General features: G+C 39.5%; 2 protein-coding genes across 3 annotated transcripts in view; one reads left to right on the top strand and one right to left on the bottom strand.

The window, feature by feature from the left end:
• The window catches only part of col4a1 (collagen, type IV, alpha 1), a 48822-nt gene extending 44630 nt beyond the window's left edge, over positions 1-4192 (bottom strand). The window contains exon 1 of the mRNA XM_026145793.2: positions 3962-4192. Within this exon, the coding sequence (XP_026001578.2) occupies positions 3962-4033 (72 nt within the window). The 5' untranslated portion in view covers positions 4034-4192. The remainder of the gene's footprint in view (positions 1-3961) is intronic.
• Positions 4193-4269: 77 nt separating this feature from the next.
• The window catches only part of col4a2 (collagen, type IV, alpha 2), a 61816-nt gene continuing 44095 nt past the window's right edge, over positions 4270-21990 (top strand). For both annotated transcript variants that reach the window (XM_080290815.1, XM_080290813.1), the window contains exons 1-3: positions 4270-4465; positions 4604-4719; positions 4825-4876. In XM_080290815.1, coding sequence (XP_080146941.1) covers positions 4682-4719; positions 4825-4876 — 90 coding nt within the window. In that variant the 5' untranslated portion in view covers positions 4270-4465; positions 4604-4681. The remainder of the gene's footprint in view (positions 4466-4603; positions 4720-4824; positions 4877-21990) is intronic.

Below are 21990 nucleotides of genomic sequence, written 5' to 3'. Positions count from 1 at the left end.
CCTCCATTGCGGTATTTGCCATCCAGATGGAGAACTTACCAGACTGGAAACTATTGGAAAGTCACTGGCTCTACCTGAGACAGCTGGGGTGCACCCTGGTCATGCCGCATATGAAAAGGAGAGCTAATACTTCTATACTGCAAACCCTTGAATACCCTCCTCGGAGTGAGGAAAACTCCACCTGCTGATATGACTGCCCAATGTGCTTGTAAAAGTTGTTACCTTTGGTCCTGAAACACAGGGTAGCAACTGTTTGCTCCTCCTGTCACATGCCAGCATGCCCCAAGCATAGCATGTGGGAAACAGTTTGCTTTAACAGCTTGTGATGTGTTTTTAACTTTAGCTGTTTTTACTTGTTTCCTGTTTGTATACAGCCTATTGTGAAAGATTCTTTAGGCACAGCCAAGTGGCACACGGTTTCCACTTTGGTGGCCTAAAGATTACATCTCTGCTCTTTGGAGATAGATGTGAGACCATGGTCTTCAACAGGAACAGGGTGGAGTGCTCATTCTGGGTCAGAGGCAAGTTGCTGTCCCAAGTGAAGGAGTTTAAATATCTCAGGCTCTTGTTCACCAATGAGGAGGGGGGAGCCAGACATTGACAGACAGGTCAGTGCAGCAAGAATTGGGATGCTGTACTGCTGTGTTGTGATGAAGAAAAAGCTGGGCATGAGGGCGAAGCTGTCAATTTATGGGTCAATCTCCTTTCCTACCCTCACCTATGGCCACAACCTGTGGGTAGGGACTAAAAGAATAAGATGCAATACAAATGGAAAAATGAGTCATCTGAGGTCATCCTCAGAGATAGGGTGAGGAGCTCTGTCAATCAGGAGGGACTCAGAACAGAGTCAGGCGGGATCCCGGGAGGATGCACCAGAGCAGATCGAGTGGAGCGCATGGTTTATCCACTGCTGGATAGTGACATGCTGGAAAGATTATGTCTGCGGATTGGTTGGTTGTATTTTGAATTCGGTTATTTTATATTGGGGTCAGAGTGACCCAGATTAGTTTCATCATAGAAATACAACTGAAATGTTTATTTGAAACTATTGAAAATAGAGATATTTGAATGAAAACATGGTAAATAATCTTTAAAGCAATAGTGTGGATTGTACTTTGGATAAAAGCTCTAAGTTTTTAAGACTTAAAGAAAAGTTAAAACTTTCTGCTGCACAAAATATGAAAATGAATTATACTTTGAGAATTATTATTTTTCTATTATATTTGCCTCTTGCAGTAAACTATTCTTTGGGGATCTCGAGAGACCCCAGTTGGTAGTCCCTGTATGTTAAATATGTCGGTAGGATGCAGGTCAACTCGTCATTGGCTTTATTGTTCTGGATAACAGATCAGGAAATCCTCTTCCTGTTCACTCTGCAGCTTTTGATGGATAAATGTCCTGAAATTATAACAAACTTCCTGTTGCCGACCTCTCATGGGCGATGGGAAAATATTCAAATGATTAAATCCACAGTGTTGACCTGCTTCGATTTCACTGGTTCAGCCAGATATCCACCTCCTCAGCCTCTGTCCAGATGTTCTGTTTCAGCCTGTGGTTTGTGCTTCCAAATCCAAGCTTGCAGTGGATAAAACGTGTACTCCGCTGTTTTGTTTAACTTGATATATTGGCTTGCAATGTAATACACTTTTATCCCACGTAGCTCCCTGAATCAAAGGTCACTCTGAGTGAAGGGCTGAAGATTAACGTGATTAATAAAGTGAATAATGATTGTTTTAGCAATAAAACATCTGGAGAAAGGAACATCAAAACCAAAGTGCTTTGTTTTTTGTCAGAGCAACCAAGATAATGGTCAATATGAAACTTAGAGTAGGCGTTTCTGAACTGAAAAAGTACGTCTTGAAGACATCAAAGCAGATAACATCTTCACCATAATATCTGGAAGGTTTTATTAGCTGGCATTTGTAATTTGCAATATACTTAACCGTGTCTATGAGACATGATGATGGCTTACTGTTACAATCCATCACAACTAAAATTAGAGTCCAGCCAATTTATCAGTGGAGCGATTAACTATTAGCTGATCTGTTATTGGCGTCATTTGTAACAGCAGATAAAAGTAAAGAAGAGATGGGAGAAGCACGCTTCGACCTTGCTCACAAGTACTGATGTTGTGCAGTTTGTTCACCAGTTTGTACACCTCTGATAGACTGTTCACATGCGGGCAGAACTGGACAGTAAATAAATAAATAACTAAACATAACAAGCATCAGAGAAATCTGTTTGTTTGGGGATTTTTTTTGTCTGTCTGAAGTTACAATAAATTATTATTTAATATATTGGAATATCAGATTTGTAAATCGCCATATACTGGAATCAGACTTAAAAATCCTATATCTGTCAGTTATGACTAAAAGTTATGTGAATACATTGTTTCATTTCTATATGAATTGGCTTCCTTTGCACTTTTCACACTGTACTGCTTCTCATCTTGGCCAGGACATCCCTGTAAAAGAGATTTTCTAATAATAAAGATTTAAAAAAGGACCCCCAAGTTGACCAAATGATAAATTTAAGCTACTTTGCATTGTCCAGCCTCTTCCTCCTCATCTTTAAACGTAATAAAAGTCCACCTTGTTTCCTCACTCGGCTGCAAGTGTAATCGATATTTCTGCTGGAAACTCCAGCTGTACTTAAAAATAAAGCCTCAAAAGAAGCCAAAAACTGCAGTAGTTCAACAAAATTACAAGAAACCACAGCACACTTTAGAATACAAAAAAAAAACAAATTCTTAGAGGAGACTTATAGAAATGTACAGTGTTGTTATGGCCTGTTAAACTCACTAATTATCTACTTTGAACTGATATTTTTATTAAAAGTTGCTCATGTAAAGGTTCTTACTGATTTCTTGAGTCTGCCTTGTTTGTAAAGCCATACAAAAAAGCTCAACGTTCACCATTGTGAGGAAAACACCAACTGCAATGTGCCAGATCATCATTGCTGCCAATTCACACTGTGCAGTGTTTTAATCAATGTAATTCTAAAATACAGCGTCCCATTAACATCCATGCACCAACCATGTAAACAATGTATAAATATATTTACTGTAAAAAACAACAACAAAAAGATTCTACATAGAGCACAAAAATGACATCACCTGCATAAGATTTGGACTCGGTATCATTTTAAGTAAAGGAATCAGTTTTATGAAGCCCAAACTAAAAAAAATCATTATCATAATAATAATGTAATCATCATCATCATACAGTGGCCAACTTTCATTTTGATGTCAAAAATGAATTTATATGACAGAATATCTGAGGTAGATTATACACATCGGAGGGATATGTAGGCTATTGTCTTTAAAAAGTTGCACACTTTCATTCATGGAATCATTCAGCTCTTATAGTCATTACTTGTATCCCATAATACATTCTCTTGTAATGAGTGCCTCACTCAAAGTATAACAAGGAACCCGGACAATCTGATGCCTATGAAAGAACAGTTAGTCTCTGGTTGTTGACCACAAGACCATTACAATGTGTCTTAAATGGATTATGTAAATGTACCATAATCTTTTCGGAGTGCATACGCAACACACGCCCTGAGAGACAGAGTTTTCAACTCTTCAGATGGAGTTGGCTCCACCCTTTCCCTCCTCCTCAGACATAGAGGATGTTGGAACTCAACTCCAAAATGTTCACAGCAGAGCGTGAGCTCTCCCGAAAAGTATATTTCTGATAAAAAATTAAAAAAAAAAATCAACGTGTACAAATATCTGACAAGAAAGAACTAAATAAATGTTTGTAACATGGATAAACAGAATAAATGGACTGTATTACAAATCAGTCCAGATTGGAGATATGAGTGTGTTGGTCTCCGAACACCGCAGGGACGCATGGTCTTTATGAATAAAGTCTGGTCTTTATCCTTAATCAGACAGAAACGATACAGAATCTGTGCATTCACCAAAAATAATGTTGGAGACTTTCCCTCCACTCACCTCAGCTTCTGTCAGATCCACACACAAGTAGAGAGCCGCCAGCATTAAGAGCGAGCCGGACGGTAACAGCATCGTGGCTGTGCGCCGTTGGAAGCTTTGCGCGCAAAAGTTGTGCAGAGTGCCAACAAAAACTGCCTTCTTCCTCCAGGTAATTCAAAGTTTATCGGCAGCACACGGACAGCACGTTTTGCTGCATCTTTGTCCGAAGCGTTATGAGGATCTGATCAGTGTAACTTGGTCTTGTTTGTGATGCACCACACCCCCCACCCAAAACGACCACCCTCGCTCATGCAAAGGGTTTCCACCTTGCTTTTACAAACACTCCGACTCTTTTCGGTAAGCAGAGGGACTAGTCGGCACACATTTGTGCTTTTGCAAGAATATTTGAGGAGGTTTTCGTGGAACATAAAGCTGATCTTAAACTTTTCAAACGGGGAACCTGGGCATCTCGTGATACCCAACTTTTTTCCTTCGTCTAACCATCGCACAGAGACCGGAGTGACCGTAAGTAGTGCATTTTACGAAACTGGAACTGAGTGTGAAAGTGCTAAAAATGAATGAATATTGACACAGAAAGTCTCATATGTATGCACTCGTGATTAACCAGAGTTATTAACGTCGTGCGTCTCCGCTGTGCCTCAGGTCGGACAGTCATGCTGTAAAGCGTGTTCACGTGAAACTGTGTGGGACTTGAGTTTGCGGTCCGCGTGAGTGGGGACCATGCAAGAACAACACGGGAGAGGACAGAAAAACCTGAGGTAAGCACAGCGTGAAGGCAGCACATGATTACCACATGATTCATTGATCAGGATTTTTACGCGTTTTTTATTTTTTATTAATTTTTAAATTATTATTGTGAACAGGCTGCTGCTTCTGTGCCTCGTCGTTGCCATCCTCTCCTCAGAAGTGCACGCAGTAAGTTTAAATTTAACGCGATCTTTTCATTTCTGATTATGAGAGTTCACTTGACATGTGCAATCTGTAGAATTAAAGCATAAGCGTCATGCTGATTGCGTCTCTCGACTTGGAAGTTGCTGTCTGAAGCAGCAGAAACGCGCAGACCTCGGTGTGTGAACAATGGGCGTGTCAGCACCAGAGGGTTTCTCCGGTAGGAGGGATCTTGGCAAAGAGCATTTTCAGTGGGATTACTGGTGTCGCAATTTTAAAAGTTTAAATTGGGACAGCCACATTTTTGGCTCTTGCAAAACAAATAAACAGGAATAGGATTAAAATATGGGCATATGGTATGCTTTTCTTGACCCCGGATTGAGAAGTGGGGCCATGACCTCTGCAAGCAGGATGATGCTGAGTATGAGCTTTATGGGTTTAAATGTGTCACTTTGTGTCCATTTCTTTTTAATTAATCAAGAATACACCATCACCACCACCACTGCAGCCCATAACAGATTCATTACTTTAATGATAAATGCTATACAGCACATTTTAATCATAGTGGATCTACATGTTATACATTAAAAGGCTTAAACTATGAAAAATTAAAAAGCCAGAGCTTTTTCACAAGGCTATTACTACTACTACTACTATTCCAAGTGTCTGAATCTGCTATGGCCCAATAAGATCATGCACACAGAGGGGCATGAAAACTCCCAAACCTGCAGTCAGTGTACAGTCAGCTCTACTACCAGATTATTCCTCAGGTAAATAGTGACTGTAAAGGGATCCCTTCCTAATGCTGCTCTGCTATTACGAAATCTGGGGTAAAAGCCACAAACCTCAGCCTCTGCTTTGAGTTGTCTAAAACAAATATAAAGTTTCATCAGGTTTAACTATAAGCAGAGCAACTTCCTAAGAGCTGTCATTTTATCTTAAGCCTATGAAACTCAGTGGTGCAGGAAGCACTTTTTAAAATTATGCTTGTGGTTCTGTGGTAAAGTTTTAAACACTGCTTCATAATTTCTGCGTGTGTGAGGTCTTGACGTTGGACATGACATGAATGTCAGCATCTGCACTTTTATTCTTTGGTCAGTGGGGCCCCATTCTGTGGATCCTCCGTGGACTTCCATGTTTAGTCCAGAATTTGAGATCGAAGAAAGGAACTATCATTCTTACTGTCCTACTCCTAAATGTAGACGTGCAAATCTGATCTGCACCTGGCTGCTGACACGGGCAAGGAAGCATCTTCACACTTTAACCCGCCTACGAGTGAACACCATCACCCAGATTTTCCAGAGCCAAAGTATAGCCTATAAAAAAATCACAACAACAGTTGCCTCAAGGGGCGAAGACTCCACAATAACACATATTACTTTTCTTTCTCCAGACCTTGCGGGGTCTGCTTTATTTTTTCTTTCATTGTTTAAAAACCCAAATTAAAAGTTGAATTTTTTTACGCTTGTGAGTTTTGCACATTGTGTTTGCACTGCATTTATCTGGAACTAGAGCTGTTGAGCTGGGAGCTGAGACAAAGTGAATGTGTTTAGACGATAAAGGTGGTTGGTGAGTTCATTTTCAAAGATCAGAGCGTGGGTTTGACCCCCAGTGAGAGCAAGCTGTCCCTGATTAGCTTCTGGAATAAGATACACAACAATTTAACAAATCACATTTTCTTAACTTAATCTTAAATGCAACTGTTATAAAAAGCACCAAATCATCACTTTGCAGAGTACATTTAAAAAACTTTCATTGTTGGTTAATTTGGCCTTATTTAAAAACCTTTTTAAAACGTTTTGCAACTTTCTTTTTTTTTTTTTTTTTTACAGTGCACCATTGGGATGCTGAGTCCATGTGCACACTGTTTGTGTAAGCGTTCGGTACGCGTGTGTGTCTGTGTGTTTCTTTTGACTTCAGCTGGCGCATGATATCAGATGTTTGGCGGCTCTCTGAGTTTTTTAATATCAAACTCAAGGCACTCAGATAAAAGGTTATTTTATCGAGTGATGAAAAGGTCCCGTTGTCTTTCGCTTTTATCAGATTTGGTCAGGGCTTGATTAGAAGCGTGTGACACGGCTCAGCTCCTCTGTGTATTGTCAGGCTTTTTCTCCGAGGCAGGGATGCTGGGCTACAGCCGGCTAATTTTAGTTTGTCGATATCCATGTTTTCTTTGCAGACGAGTAAACTGGATAAACAGTTTGCAATAAACATTTTTTTGAGGCGAAATATTTCCATCTTCAAACATTACAGAAGTTTTTGAAAACATAGTAAGGAATCACTGTCAGTAGCTATAGCTTGTAGGTAATGAGGTGTTTGAAGATATTTCACATCTTTCGAGGTTTAGGGGAAACGGTTACCAACTACATGTCACTATGATGTTTTCCATTTGACACAGAATTCCCCAAATCCCAGCTAGATCTGGAAAAATATGTTTCTGTTTAATATTATATGAAAATCGCACCCTCGGGACTATTTCACTCCTTTAAACAAAATCATTGTACAACTGATTCCCACCATCTGTCTCCATGTTACGTTTGCACTTGGAATTCCCCGGCCTGTTAAAACTTTGGTACATGAGATTTCGTTTGCTATTCCCAGAGTTTTTGTGTTTTTCTGCTTGCAAATAAGCAGATTTCCTTAAGTTGTGGTGTGACTAAAGGCAAAGGTATGCTAAACCAGCAAACGTTATAGTCAGTGGTGTTGTGTTAGCTCCCTGATAGAGGAACGTGGGCGTGATCTAATTTGCCATGATGATAAAAGCATACATTCTGAAAGTCACTGCTGCAAATCATTCTTACCTTTCCATGCAATTGAAGTGCATTATTTCACAATCTGTCTTAGGGCTGTTCGATATAACGATATATATCGGATGACGATATAAAAACGTCTGTTTCATTTTACGCTATCGTTTGCTTTGTGGTGTCGCAAAATAAACTGTTTACGGCAATATTTTTTCATCGTTTTGATGGTCACTGTAGTGGCTATATTAATTTTTTAAAGTTCTCTCTTTCTCTTATATTTTATATAACCACACTACAGACAGACAAGTGCCTGTTTTTATGCATCGTTGTTAGCAACAACGACAGTAACAGCATCGCATGTCCGCTTGTTTATGTTCCACATAAACCTTTCACAATAAAGCTCAAGATCCTGTTGAGACTTTTCAAAATAAACTGAATCACGTGAAAGAGCAGATTATTTACGGATGAGAATTTAAAAAAAGAGCCGCCAGGTGCTAAAAAATAAACCTTAGACTCAAACGTTAGAACAGGCTTTTCCCCGCAGTACGCGTGTAATAAATACTCACAAAGAAAACGGCGGCCTTTGCAACTTATGTCTAAAAATGCATAGTTTCATGCATTGGTTAAAACACTCGACTCCAGCTACATGACGCGCTGTAATGAGAAACTGCAAGCTTGCAGCGAGCGAACAGTTCTTATTCATCAATATAAGGTTTAATCAAAAATGTTGGCCCTTGAAAAATCAAAAACCTTGCCTGATCTAAATTTGACCACTTGTTCAAGATCTCCTACTCATGCACCTCTGCACAGTTTCCAGAACAGCTGCTATTTATAGATCATTCCACAGAAGTCCTGTTATTCTCCTGTGTACTTGTGGCTCTGTAGCGCACGCTGTATCTCCTTCAGTGTGTCAAACCAATGATCCTTCCACTCATTCACTTTCGAAATATACCAAGTGGCAGGGAAGAGAATCTTGAAAAGGCACCCGAATTCAGACTGTTTCTGCTGAATGTTCTCCCCCAGATGCCTCAGGACATTACAGTGAATGTCAGGCAAAACAGCGAGCACATTTGATGACTGTGGTGAAAACACACAACATGTAGGTCAAGTGGAAGTGATCTAAAAATAGCATCTGTGCTGGAGGTTGTCTGGACATGTCTGAGAAGGAGATCGTGAAAGAGGGATCACCCAAGTTAAGGTTTTTGAGTTTTAGGGGACACTGTTCAATTTTTTTTAAATCACATTTCATATTTTTTGTTGAGTTTTTTTTTTATTACTCAGTAAGTGCTTCTTCAAGATCCATAGATTTAGGTTACCTAACATCAGTGTGTGAACACAAAGCCTAAAGGCCCCTCCAAGGTAGTCGCCTTAATCCACCCTGCACTGTTTTTGTACAGCTTTTGCTTTTATATTTCTCCTTGGAAGTCCTGCATCTCCAGTGTCTTCAGACATTTCAAATTTAATTCACTTTGTGGAAGAGAAAAAAGTTGCAGGGAGCCTAATCTGGCTTCTGGTGACCACAGTTCAAGATGTTCGAACACAACGTTGTCCCTCAGATGCCTCTAGAACAGTGGTGTCAAACATAAGGCCCAGAGGCCAGAATCAGCCTGGAAAAGACTCCAATTTGGCCCAGAGGATGATTTAGGAAAAATGTGAAGAATCTCATAAAGTTTGGACCTTTATACAGCCCAGCCATTCATACTACACTGAAGGAATTAATTTAAAATATCCACTATAAAAAAAACTGTATTCTTGTTTTGTTTTAACTATAGGTCTGCAGTAAGTTTATTTCTTACAATGTAGTCCCAAAGAGTCATCCTGACTGATTTCTTTTTTTTACTGCAGCAGCATTTCTTCATCATACAGAAAAACTGAGATTTAATATTGAAATTAAACCTTTTCTTGTTTTAAGATATCTCAAGGATTAAATTTGTAGATAAACTTCTTTAGACTGACAGAAAGGGGAATTTCATTGGTTCACTCCACGTACAAAGTGAGCTATACATGAGCGATGATGTAAAATGAGTTTGACATCCCTGCTCTAGAAGATAGAGTACAGTAGGTCACCACTGTGACATATTCATGTCAAAAACAATGCTGGCTCCAGCACGCTGGAGGTCTTACTCTTGGTCTGATGGCCACCTTCGGGCCTAGCCACTGAATATCCACTCATTATCACTGTGATCCACAAAGAGATGATCAGTCAGTTTGACACAAAAGTTCATATTACCTCCCTGCATTAGTTTGAGGTCTCAAGCAAGTGGACAAAAACAGGACTTCTGTGGAGTGATTTGGAAGTTGTCCAGAGCTGCACCTGGAGATGACCTTGAAGGGGAAACTTCAAAACACTGGCACAATAATTATCAAAATAGCCCATTTGGAGAGACTGATGCATGCCTGTGCATTTATTGCATTTTATTGCATCTAATCTCATTTTAAATATCTTTGGACAACACATGTCCTCTCACCTTGCACAGGGACAGTTTCTATTTTCATGAACTGGACATGGAGGTCACATCCTTTGGTGGGAAAATTTAACTTCCACACTTATGAGTGCAAAAAAAAAGAATTGCGCGGGCAGTCACTGCTACAGCCCAGGCTTCTTACATGCAGATAAATATTGTGCACAATTTTTTTTTAACCAGATCTGCTGGTGGAAGAAGGAAGGCTCTTGAGAGAGTAATGTTAACAGGATGTTTCAAATACGTCCCTTTGAGAGGGTTTCATTCCAGGGTGTTTGAGTATATATTTCAACATGTGATGGAATTCGGGGGCTGATGCTGGCAGAGGATGCGTGACTGTGTAGGAGACATCTTTGGCCCCACACTGCTGCGGTACCTGGAAGCCCAGCAGTACCATCTGCTTTTCCAATTACCCCCTCTTTTTCACTTATACTTATACAGCCATGGCAGTCAAGGAAAGGTTTTAAGCTTGCTATAAATGACTGCCACGTGACTGAAATGCGGACACGTGACTGACCTCTCAAGTGGGATTGTTTCACGGGAGAGGAAGGTGGGTGTCCGGGCCAGGAGAAGATGTCTGCCTGTGATAAGGGTTTGAAAATATGGCTAACACATCCACTGCCAAAATAGCGGCTTTGACATAGAAGGTGCCCGGCTGTAACAATCAGGGGAAGAGCCCATTGTGCTGGAAGCAGGAAGCCACAGTCTCAGATGAGAAGTCCATGTGTGGGGCTTCCCTGTCACAGCTGTGTGTGTGTGTGTGTGTGTGTGTGTGTGTGTGTGTGTGTGTGTGTGTGTGTGTGTGTGTGTGTGTGTGTGTGTGTGTGTGTGTTTGTCTCATGTGCCAAGAAAGATTGAAGCAGAGGTGACAAGTGGTTTCCACATCTCGTGACCTCCCTGCCTTTGTATGGTGTTGGGTTCGTGTTGATAGGCAGACATGTGCGTGTGTGCTCACATGTGAGTGGATGCAGAGTACGTGGGTCTTTTGTTTGCTTAAGTATTGTTTCCTCTGAAGTTGGCCTTACAAAAATGTGGCTTTATGTTGGTGATTGTTTTATTAGCCTTTGCATTTGTGCATTGTAAGCATGAGGAAAGCTCTGGTGCGCTTGGCTGCTTGCACCACTGGTGTTCAGCTTTCCTTCGTAAACAGGAGAGCAGAGTGGTAGACGATTACAAGGACAGTGAATAAGTATGAAGGAGATGCTTGTGGGGCGGTGGAACATGTCTTAAATTAGTCAGACAGTTTGCTATCTCTCGTTGGCAGGAGTGTGTGAATGTGTGAGACTAAAGTTTTTTTCAGTTCAGAATCGAGCGAAGAGAAAATAGATGATCCAGAGAAGCTCTAAACAGGAAAAGCAAGCCGGGTGGAGCTGAATATGTCAGAGTTTCTTTACGGCCCTGCTGGACCCCACATAGTTTCGGGACTCCAGAGTTTATAAAAAACATATTCGCAGCATAAATTCTGTCCTGTTCATGCTTTACATTACGCATCAGGCAAAACAGAAGAGGAGTCTGAGTTAGTAGTGTGAAGATTACTTTATGGTTAATAAACTACTGTGAGAGTTTTGAAACAAATTCCCAATCCAAGGAATTCTCTCACTCTTTAAACACACTTAAATCACAGTTTGTTTGTAAAGTAGGCCGAAAAAAATGATGTTTTTTTCTGAAATATTCATGTGGTGATTTCAGTTTTGAACACCGATCCATGCTGCTTCACTGACTTTCCAGACCTCTCTTAATAAAAACTAAGGGCACTAAACTGTGGGAAAATGTGAAATGACTTAAATTACTTGTTTACTAAGTATACATATGCATATAAAGGTTGTCTTATACTGACCTTCGATGCTTTTGTTGGCACAACAAATTTTTAAATTATGTGTGTGTTTGATTATTTAGACGTTTAAATGACGAAGAAGTTCAATATACAAGCCACGCTACATAGGGATACCAGTGGTTTGATTACATGGATAATCACCAGTCATGCTTCATTTTCATCCCAGTCATGCGTGACAGCGTGCAGACAAACCCGACTCGTGTACACTACAGTGCAGACTCGAACACAAACTCGCTGTCGTTCTGTATTCTCACAGATCTACAGTAGCATTCACAAATGGTTTATTCTGTATCTCCAGATGCCTCCAATATATTTACTGTGGAAGTATATTCTAAAATTTGGCCCAGTAATAATACTGTCTGTATAAGATTATGCCACAGAGGAAGCGGTACCATAAGAAAATGTTTGGATATCAATTCAGTTTGGATGTGGTCTCTGGAAAGTCCCTATACACTGTGCATATATCTTCCCTGTCCTTTGCCCCTTACTCCATCTTGCAGTGATTAATTGAGGGGCACAGGGGTCCAATCAGGCTGTGCTGAAGGAATTCTAAAGCCTTCGTCCTCCCAGAATTCATCCTCTCAGTATAACTCTGTCCCTAACTTCCTTTTATAGCCTCATCCAGCTCCTGGTTTTCATCTCCCTTGTCTTCTGTCTCCTCTCTTCATCCATCTCTGAAAGGGACCCTTGCCAGGCAGTTTGTCCTCGCTCTTCCTCTCAGAGCTTGTCTTCTTCACATTTCATCTCCCACCCCCTTGTGCCCTCCTCCTACATTTGTCGTCTGTCATGGTTGGCTGTGTGGCAGGCAGGCAGGAGTGGTGGACCCAAAATGCAGGACTCTTTGGAGACGAGATTTAAACTGAAAACACAGCTTTATTGCTGGACAAACTTCTACATAAAATAAGACTCAGAAAAGCAAAACAAAACTCTAAACTGAGGTGCTGGAGAACTGGAAATCATGAACACACAGCAAGTTGAAGGTACAACACAACAGGGAGCACAGGAAAACACAGGGCTTTTATACACAGGGGAGTAATCAGGGAATGGGCAACAAGAGGGAGACACAGCTGGAAGAAATCAGGCTAACGAGACAGGGGAGAGGTAAAACTGAACACACTGACATGAGACATGAACTTTCAAAGTAAAACAGGAAACCAGAAACCATCACACACAGACTCAACACTGAGAGGCAGACAGAAAATAACGCATGGAACCCAAACTATACATGAGGCAACAAATCCTTAAACATGAATAAACAGAAACCTAGAATTCCAATAACAATCAAAGCACAAGAGTATCAAAGGGCAGCCCATAGTGCAAAAATAAACCAAAACATCAGAAACTCAAAATGCTGGGTCGAACCGACCCAGAACCGTGACAGTCATCTGTTTCCTCTTTGTAGAAGTAGTGCTACTCAACGAGCTGACAATGAGCTGTACTCTTAGATTTGATATATGGGTTTTTTGGAGGGGGGCGGGGGGGGTAAAGCACTGAAGTGTAGGTTTGATCAAATCTTGCAGGTGGTATCTAACTATGATCTCAGGCATCTCCAGCCTCTGATCTCACTGTTGTGTTTTGTCTTCTGGCAGGAAGTCATAGACCATTAATTTCCATCCCAGCTGTGCAGTAATTGATTAGACTTCATTACTTCATGTCATGGGAAGAATGTTAGCAAAGTTAATGCGCTTTGTGATAACATGACCATGTCCAATTTTGTCTGTCTCTCCAATGCCCTGTCTGTGTTTTTTTTTCTTCTTCTTCTTCTTCTTCTTCTTTTTTTGGGATATTATTGCCGTGTAATTTGGCTCAGATATGCATAATTCCCAGAAAATGAACCTTGATAATTTTAGTGATCATCTCACTTTTCTCTTAGTGAAACCACTAAGGTTGTACCAGTGCATGACATGTCTCAGAAACTTATGAATATACTGTAATGCAATGCAGTTTGATACTTGCATTTTTGTTTCCTTTTAAATTCTTATAATTTCTTACCCTTTTACTTATTAACAAAGATTCTTCTCTGCTTAAATGTTGTACATGTAATCTGTTAAATGTATAGTTATCATTTTATTCAGCGTGACTACACTCTGTTTGGCTTTTTTATTCCTCACTTTACCTCCTCTGTCCTTCATCCTAACACTAAGTCTGGTTCTGGTCTCCTCATAAAAAGAACTAGAAGAAAACAAACCCTGCTACTCTCAATCCTCTCGAGCGATGACGCTGCTGCATGGATCTCCCCATCTGGATGTCTGTCATTGATGTCATTTGATGAGCAGCACAAGTATCAACACAACAAAGTCTGAAAGCCTGACCTGTAAGCCCTGAGGTCCAGAACAGAAATTGGAATAATCCCAGGTTGATTTAGCTCAGTATGTAGCAGGAAGCTCTGATTAGGAGAGTGGCCCACTGGGAAATGGAGTTAAGCCTGCATTTGACCCAAGACCAGTTAAGGAGGGGGAAGGTCCCAGTTTGTCAAGCATGGAGCAGAAACCAGAGCTGTGTTTACACTGGATCCCAGCCTCATAGTGGGAGTTTGTCCTGCTGCTTTCAGGTCCCCCTGCTTCAGTTCATGTTCTCCTTCACATCCTGTTCTCTGCTGAGTGATCTGTCCCTCTGCCCCTGCATGTCATTTTCACTGTTGCACTACTTGAATTTCCATTTGTGTAGCATGCTTCTAAAATCAATCAGTCACACATTTATTAGTTATATACTGATTCCATCAAGTGCAATTATTCTCTCTTCTTCTCTTGTGTAACTGACATTCCAGCGATTGGTGAAATCCAGGTAAAACAGTTGCTGTTTTAGGTTCCAGATGTGGCTCGCATAAGGAGCTGGTGATGGCAGATTCTGATTCTGAAATAGGATCTGGATTTTCTGTAGCCAGATGAACTTGCTGACTTGCCCTTCCTTTGATTATGTTGGCTCTGTCTTTTAGCTGGTGCCATTTGAGGCCTTCTATCAAAAGACCTCAGTTTTAACAAGTTTTTGACAAAGTTGCTATTCAGTTTTAAATGTATTGTTGTGCTATACCTGTTGTACTAGACTACTACTGCTTGTCTCTTTTATTTCTTCTCAGTGTTTGTCCTATCTTTCTTTTTGCTCATTGCTCTCACAGATCTATGGTGTTAAAATGTTCCTATTTTCTTTTAATTTTTCCTGTTCTGTAGATGTACATGTCCTCTGGGGGTTTGTGAGTGCACACGGGGGAATTTAGCTCTGCTGCAGGAAGTTGGTGACGGAACAGGAAGCACAGTTAGTTATAGAGATGCGATAATGTATACAAGTTGTAGTGTTTATTGAAGAGGAAAGAAACAGTGACTGGGGCATAATTGTTCTTTTGGGACATTTAGTGTTATATCAAGACATGCCAATGTTATCACTATGCCAAAAGAAACATGGTGATGTTTGATGTTTTGATTTTCCTGTTTCTGGATGTGATGTATGTATATGTGTTTGTGTTACAGTTCAAATCTGATTATTTGATTTTGTTCAGTGCTGGACTATTGCCGGAAGACAAAGCTGCACTGGCTGTATAAACTCGCCCTGCTGACATGTTGCCTTACTTTTTAAGCCATCAGATCTTTGGTTAAAACTGCCTGACTGAAGAAAAAATAGAGAGGAAAGTTTCTGTATTGTTCATTTAAACAGAGATTAAGCTCATTTAGAATTTTACAGACTCATGAACAGTACAGCACATAGGAGTCACACAGCCAGACAGCAGCACCAGCCAGCATGTTTTGGTCTTTGGTTTTCATTTTTATGTTTGAGCCCACTTCAGATTTTTTTATGTTTAGACCTTCCCATTCACAGCCACGGGCGTTATTTTGGAGATGTGTCTTTTCTCTTTTTATCCAGTGAATCACAAATGTCTTCACCCAAATTCTTTCTTTTGTTGTCCTGGATTCACTGACACTACAGGGAGGCTTCAAACAGCGTGGCAGTGAATCAAGATATTGTTCAGCTTCTCTCAACAGGCCGTAGCATTAGCCAGATGGAATCGGCCCACACTGATAGTGTTTTAAGCACTTCTGGAGGTTTAAACTCCACAGAAGAATCCACATGTGAAATCTTTAAGAGACTGAGCACTAACAGAAGTATTTTGATTTTAAATAGTTTTACAGTGTTTGGATTAGTGTGCTGATGAAATAACAAGAAAAGGCTGAATATAAACAAATGCTGTGCTACCGTACTCTTCATCTAAATTACTTTTAACATGACTTAAAGTCTAGAGCCAGTCTCGTGGTTCAGTAAGGTTGGAGCTTTGCCTGACAACTATTATTAGCATGCTATTAAAATCCTTATGACAATGCTAGCGTGCTGATGTTTAATGCTACTCTTTACACTTTGACCATTTAATGTGGTAGACTGCTAAAATTGGATGGTTACTTTTGACCTTGACATGAAAAGTTAAGTTATAACTAAGGTCTTTGGAGATAACAGCTGAGGATATCCAGATAGCGGATATCTGATGAAAACATTCCTTTTTGTGTGCCATGCTTTGTTTATAAAAGCAGATTAATTTAAAAAACAAAAACAAATAAAAGCTTAAATTGTCACCAGATGATAGACCACCGAATATTTGAATATTTGTTCTTTTACTCTCGCTGCACTGTATCCTCCGTTTCGTCTCCACACGTTTACCTGCATGCAACCAAAGTCTGCTCACACATGACTGCTCAGTGGATATTTGACAGATACACAAACAGAAGGCAAAAAAATCCTGATCTTTGCTAAACTTTACATATTCATACACAGATATCTGTCTACAGAGATTGTGAAATAACCAAAGAGACTGCAATTCAACTTAAAGAATGAATGAACAAGTTATTGTTTCATTTACTTCAGTGGTTAGCAAAACATTTCTATGTATCAGCAACCTATGTTACACTCATTAATAATGCAAGTATTTACCAAAACTCTGGGCACGATGAAATGACTACAAAATTTTAATTTAGTTGAAGAAAAACTGTTTTTTGCCAGTCATAAGCAAAGATTTTGGATTGAAATAGATACAAATTTTGTGCTTTTAAGTTGCAATTTTGAAATAAAACCTAAAATTTTGTAAACAAGATTCCATAACATGTCCTTAACACAACTTTTTGTCCTCTTTTAAGTCTCCTTTTAAGTTACCGCTTGATTTGAGCTCTGATATCAACTGATATGATTTGTCGATATGCTGGTATTGACATTTATAACAGCCGATAAACTAAATTTAAAAAGTTATCTTAGGAAGGAATCATGAATAAATACTCATCACAAACGTTAGGAAAATCTGTTGTGTTTCATGTGTCTGAAATGAAAAAAAAAATTCTTCAGCCTATATATGGTATCATATGTATATCAGTCGGGCTCTGCTCTTCATTTAAAGGTCGACTCCAGTTTGTGTGCTTCCAGAGAATCCGTCACTGAGATGGTTCTCTGCTGGCAAAGGGAGTATCACAGCAAGCACTGATATAGTACAAATATGCATCAAGACATTTCACGCAGCATCTTTCCATCACAGATTCATGTGAACTTATGGCCAGGTGTTTCAAGTTCACGGGCTTGAGCTTTCTCTTTAACGTCACCATCATTAGTGTGATGAATGGCAGCTGCAACCTTGAGGAATCGTAACAGTGAGCGATTAGACACTGTACAAATGTATATACACAGACACACAGGAGGGAGCGCAGAAGCATGAAAGTAGTGAAAACAGATGCATTTCTATAGATGTGCTCTTTCCAAGGTCACACATATTATATCTAATCTCTACGTGTAATAATGATATTACAGCATTCTTGTAGCCACGCACTTTATTGGAATTCAAATATATACAACATGTTTGTAATATGCCATGAAGGCACTGGTCAGAGATGGCTGGCTATAGCTGTTGTTTAATGTTTAGGATGGTCTGAACCAGTCTTGTCTACACCAACGTCAAACACTAGATTACAAAATATACTATATTTTATTAATTCTTTTTTTTTATCTTAACAGTGAACAGTTATTCTGAATTACTTGTTTGAGATGATACCTTAATAAAGCCAGACCTTTGAATGTGTTTAAAGCACTCAAAGTAGAGATTGAACTACGTTTTCTGCGAAATAGACAAGTACTTGTAATTAATAAATAAAAGAATAAGCCACCAGTTAATTGCTCATCTTGCAGATTGACTCCACCTTCCCCACTTTGCACTGTTGCTGGTGATGATAGTCCTCTTTATTCTCATGTCCAGTGGTAGAAGTGAATTCTGTAAATTTAGGTGCATGAGGGAAAATAAGCACTTAAAATAAGCACTTAGCACCATGATGCACTGCTTATTTTGAGCAAACTGAAAGATCTGCATACAAACTCTTAAAGAATGAACATAAGCAGCTGGAACATGCTTTAATGTGTGATCTTCATCTTATCTGCTAAGGAAATTTCACAATGCTCAGGATGTTATTTGATCTGTTTTTCTTTTTATACTGAAAAACTATCGTGAGCATCAGTGTATTTTCCCAGACGCTGAGATATCAGTCATATCTGTGGCAGTTAAGGCATCTGTTTGAATATCTAACAAAGCAGACAGTAATTACAGGAGTGTAGCATCTACAAAGTTCAGTAGTGGGATCGGGCATCTGGCTCCTTGGCTAAGGTCAAAGTGGAAAGGTCAAATCCTTAATATTAAGAATAAGCAAAGCCTGTGTTAAACATCCCACAAAAAAACCACTTATGGCCCTTTTGGGAGGATTTAGTTTCTGTTGACTCTTCATTATTGTGATCACAGCAGCCATATTTTATACCTCTGTCCTCAGTTTTCCTCATAGTGTGTTAACACCAGCCCAAGGCCAAAGATCAAAGGCTCATCCTGCAGCAGGCTGTGACCTCTGATCATCTGATACCTCTGATACAGAGAAACCAGCTCAAAGGGAGTTTGCTGTTTTATTACCCAAAATCTTCCTGTGCCATCAGTGGTGACTGGTTGATGTTTAGATATTTTAATGAAATAGTTGCGATCTAATAAGCAAGAGTGCTAAAAACCCTTTAGTGTAAAAAGTATGTTTTAGAAGAATTTCTGCTTTATCACTTTTGCTCTAGTCAGGCAACATCTCTCACCGTATTTTTATTCATGTTTTTTTCCTATTAATACTCTGTTTGCATGTTTCACTGGAAAATATGCAAGGGAGAAGTGGAATGTCCAGCTGTGCACACTCACGTCTGCCTTCATGCTGCATTTCTTGGAATCCGCTGATGCTTGCCTCATGCACTTATCTGCACTAACTTATGTTTAAAAGATTATCTCGACTTGAATTTCTCTGTTTCCTTCTGTTTTGGGGGCACATTAAATTGTCTCAAGGTTATAGAGCTTAGTAGTCCATTGCGTTTCATTGCATCAGTCACGTGGACTGCTGATTGCTTTAAAATACCACAAATCAACCCCTGATCTTTGTGGTTTCTTTAGTGCTGCAGGTTGGAGGCCAAAATGATAAGAATGCGTCTCTAATTTCAGCCTAAGTCCGACATTATTTCTCTGCATATTTATTTATAGTTCGCCTTCAGTTTGTTTTGTCTGTATTTTCCTTCATCTTTTTTTGTCTTGTCATCATCCTGTCCTCCCGCCTGAGTTTCTTTGTTGATTTTGGCTGCGTCTGGCGTTCACAGGAAGTGCTAAGAAGCGGTTTTGTCTGTGGTAAAACTAACATATACGGAACAGGGGAAAAACCGAGACTGTGGTGAGTCAAGCTGCCCACAAACCAACCAACAACACATCTGATTCAGCTGTGAGATTGTGGTGCAGCGTGACTTGCTGGAAGCTAAAAGATTCACCAATTAATCAGCGACGTTTTCGATAACTGATTTTATTACTTACTGTTACAGTTCATTGAATTACGAGATTTGGACAGATGGTTTTCAGGAAAGCATGACTTTTAAAGCATCTGGTTTGTTCTTGGAAATTTGTGATGACTTTTGATTGCTTTCTTTATAAAGTACAGGATGATAAGTGGTTTAGAAAAAAGTGTGTTGACTGGTTACACAGGATTTGATTGTTTTGTAGTCGACACAAGTGAACAAGATGAGAGGAAATGCTCACAAATAGAAATCTGTTAGATTCAGTTAATGCAATTAATTGCAGTTATTAAAAGTTGTCTAACTAAATGATGCAATTTGACTTTTTGACCATAGCAATTTTTAAGTTTGGCAAGAGGGTCGGCACATTACACTATCTCACCTTCTCTGTACTACAGTTCAATATTAATTAAACAACTAAACCAGTTATCAAAAATCTTGTTTTCTACTTCAGAATGGCATTAACATCAAATTTTATAAGGACATAGAAGAGATTTCATCATTTTTCTTCCTAATCTTCTGCTCAACCCAAGAATTCATATGCTAATCATATCCAACTTTCACAGTAATGTCTGGGGTAAAGTGAACTTTTCTACAAAGATCAAGTTTGTTGTAGTAATGTTCTCCAAAAACCACTCATGGTAATTATTCAACACTAGTGAATGGATGACACTAATCTTCGGTCTTCAGAGTTTTTACTAAGCAGAGTACTTTGTATTTTTCAGGACAGACATGCATGTAAACGACATTTGAATTGCTGGCGGACCACAGTGTGGTGCTGTAGAAATGCAACAACATATTAAGTGCAGTGACTATGTGTAAAAGCCGCATAGACATTACCTATAGTTCAGGTTGTTTAGGTTTGGAGAATGACTTATTTTTTAAATTTGACCTCTACACACCACAACAGTGGATTTTAAATCACTAAAAATGAGACCGAAGTGCAAACTTTCAGCTTTATTTCCTAGATGTTTGACAAAAGTATTATATTGGCTGTTTTTGGATCTTATATATTTTTGGACCTTTTCAAAATTCCAGAAAAAACCTGATATAATGAAAGTCCAGCTCTTGGAATCATCTCCAGGTCCTTCACCTGCTTCATTTGTTAAGAAATAATGAGGGAACAGGAAACAATCAGATTCAGCTCTTCACCTGGCCATGAAACTGCTCATCGGTCAACTATCCAGTTGATTTTGAGCCTCTGAAAATAGGCTAAAATAATGAAAATACCTCTGAAAATACTGTGTATGTAATAATCCAAGCCAAAGTATGAGAGAAAAACATGAGCATGATAGGGTGATGTTGACCCAGCTGGTTCAGTTTCACTAATTTCACATATTTTGAAGGAGTTGGTGCACAATTAGAGTGATGCAATTCTGCAGTCTCCATAAAGAAGAGGGAGGCAACAAGAACTACAAATTTCGTCAGAGAAAAAAATATTTTTATGAACACAGCAGCTTTGCATGTTCACCCCTAAAGCTCTGTTCACTGAAACTTGATCTACATATGAAAATAAGCCATCAATGGCTCCAGACTGATTCAAGTTATATGGATTTATTTATTCTTATAAATTTGGTTTAAGGTACTGAGTGTTGGTAATTCAGGACACCAGGCAAGTGGCTTTTACTAAATGTGTTTCTTTAAGCACAAATTGATCATTTACTTCTGATGAAAGATCTCTTAATTGTATGTCACGTTAAGATGTCGGGCTCTGTTTGGCACATAGAGACAAAGGACCAGGAGTGGAAAACTGTCTGTTACTACTCGGTCAGACAGAACCTTTTGTTTTTTCAATCGTGTGTGGTCTGAGTGTTATAAACAAATGCAGAACTTCATTTATATCTTAAGAGGGCGTCCTTTTTTGCGGAACCACTGTTTACATTTACACACGTGATTGTAATTGTGAAGCTGAGCAGACCACTGAAAGCAGTTCACAGAACATAAAAGATGATCATGACTGCAGTCATACTGTAAACGAGAAGCCGCGGATCACCAATCAAAGTAAACCGGGTCTCAAGGAACAGCTGTGGCTCACGGGAATTGTTTCATGTCATATGTGCTGTTGTGTGACAGCACTCATAACAAAGGCATGGGAAGAGGTTTTCATCTGTACTCTGAAAGCATTTTGTGAATTGAAAAAAGGAATAAAATTGATGTGTTCTTTAATGAGAGACATTTGCTCTTTGAATGTGCAGAGCTGTTTCTGTTTCATTCTTGCTTATCATGCCTGGGTGTGAGACTTATGATTACAGTAAAGGAGTTACTTATAACAAAAACCAGTCAGTTTTTCTT

The sequence above is a fragment of the Astatotilapia calliptera genome, chromosome 16 (assembly GCF_964374335.1).
Source record: "Astatotilapia calliptera chromosome 16, fAstCal68.1, whole genome shotgun sequence".
NCBI classification, from domain to species: domain Eukaryota; kingdom Metazoa; phylum Chordata; class Actinopteri; order Cichliformes; family Cichlidae; genus Astatotilapia; species Astatotilapia calliptera.
Note: the sequence above shows the minus strand (reverse complement) of the source record. Positions and strands in the feature narration are given on the sequence as shown.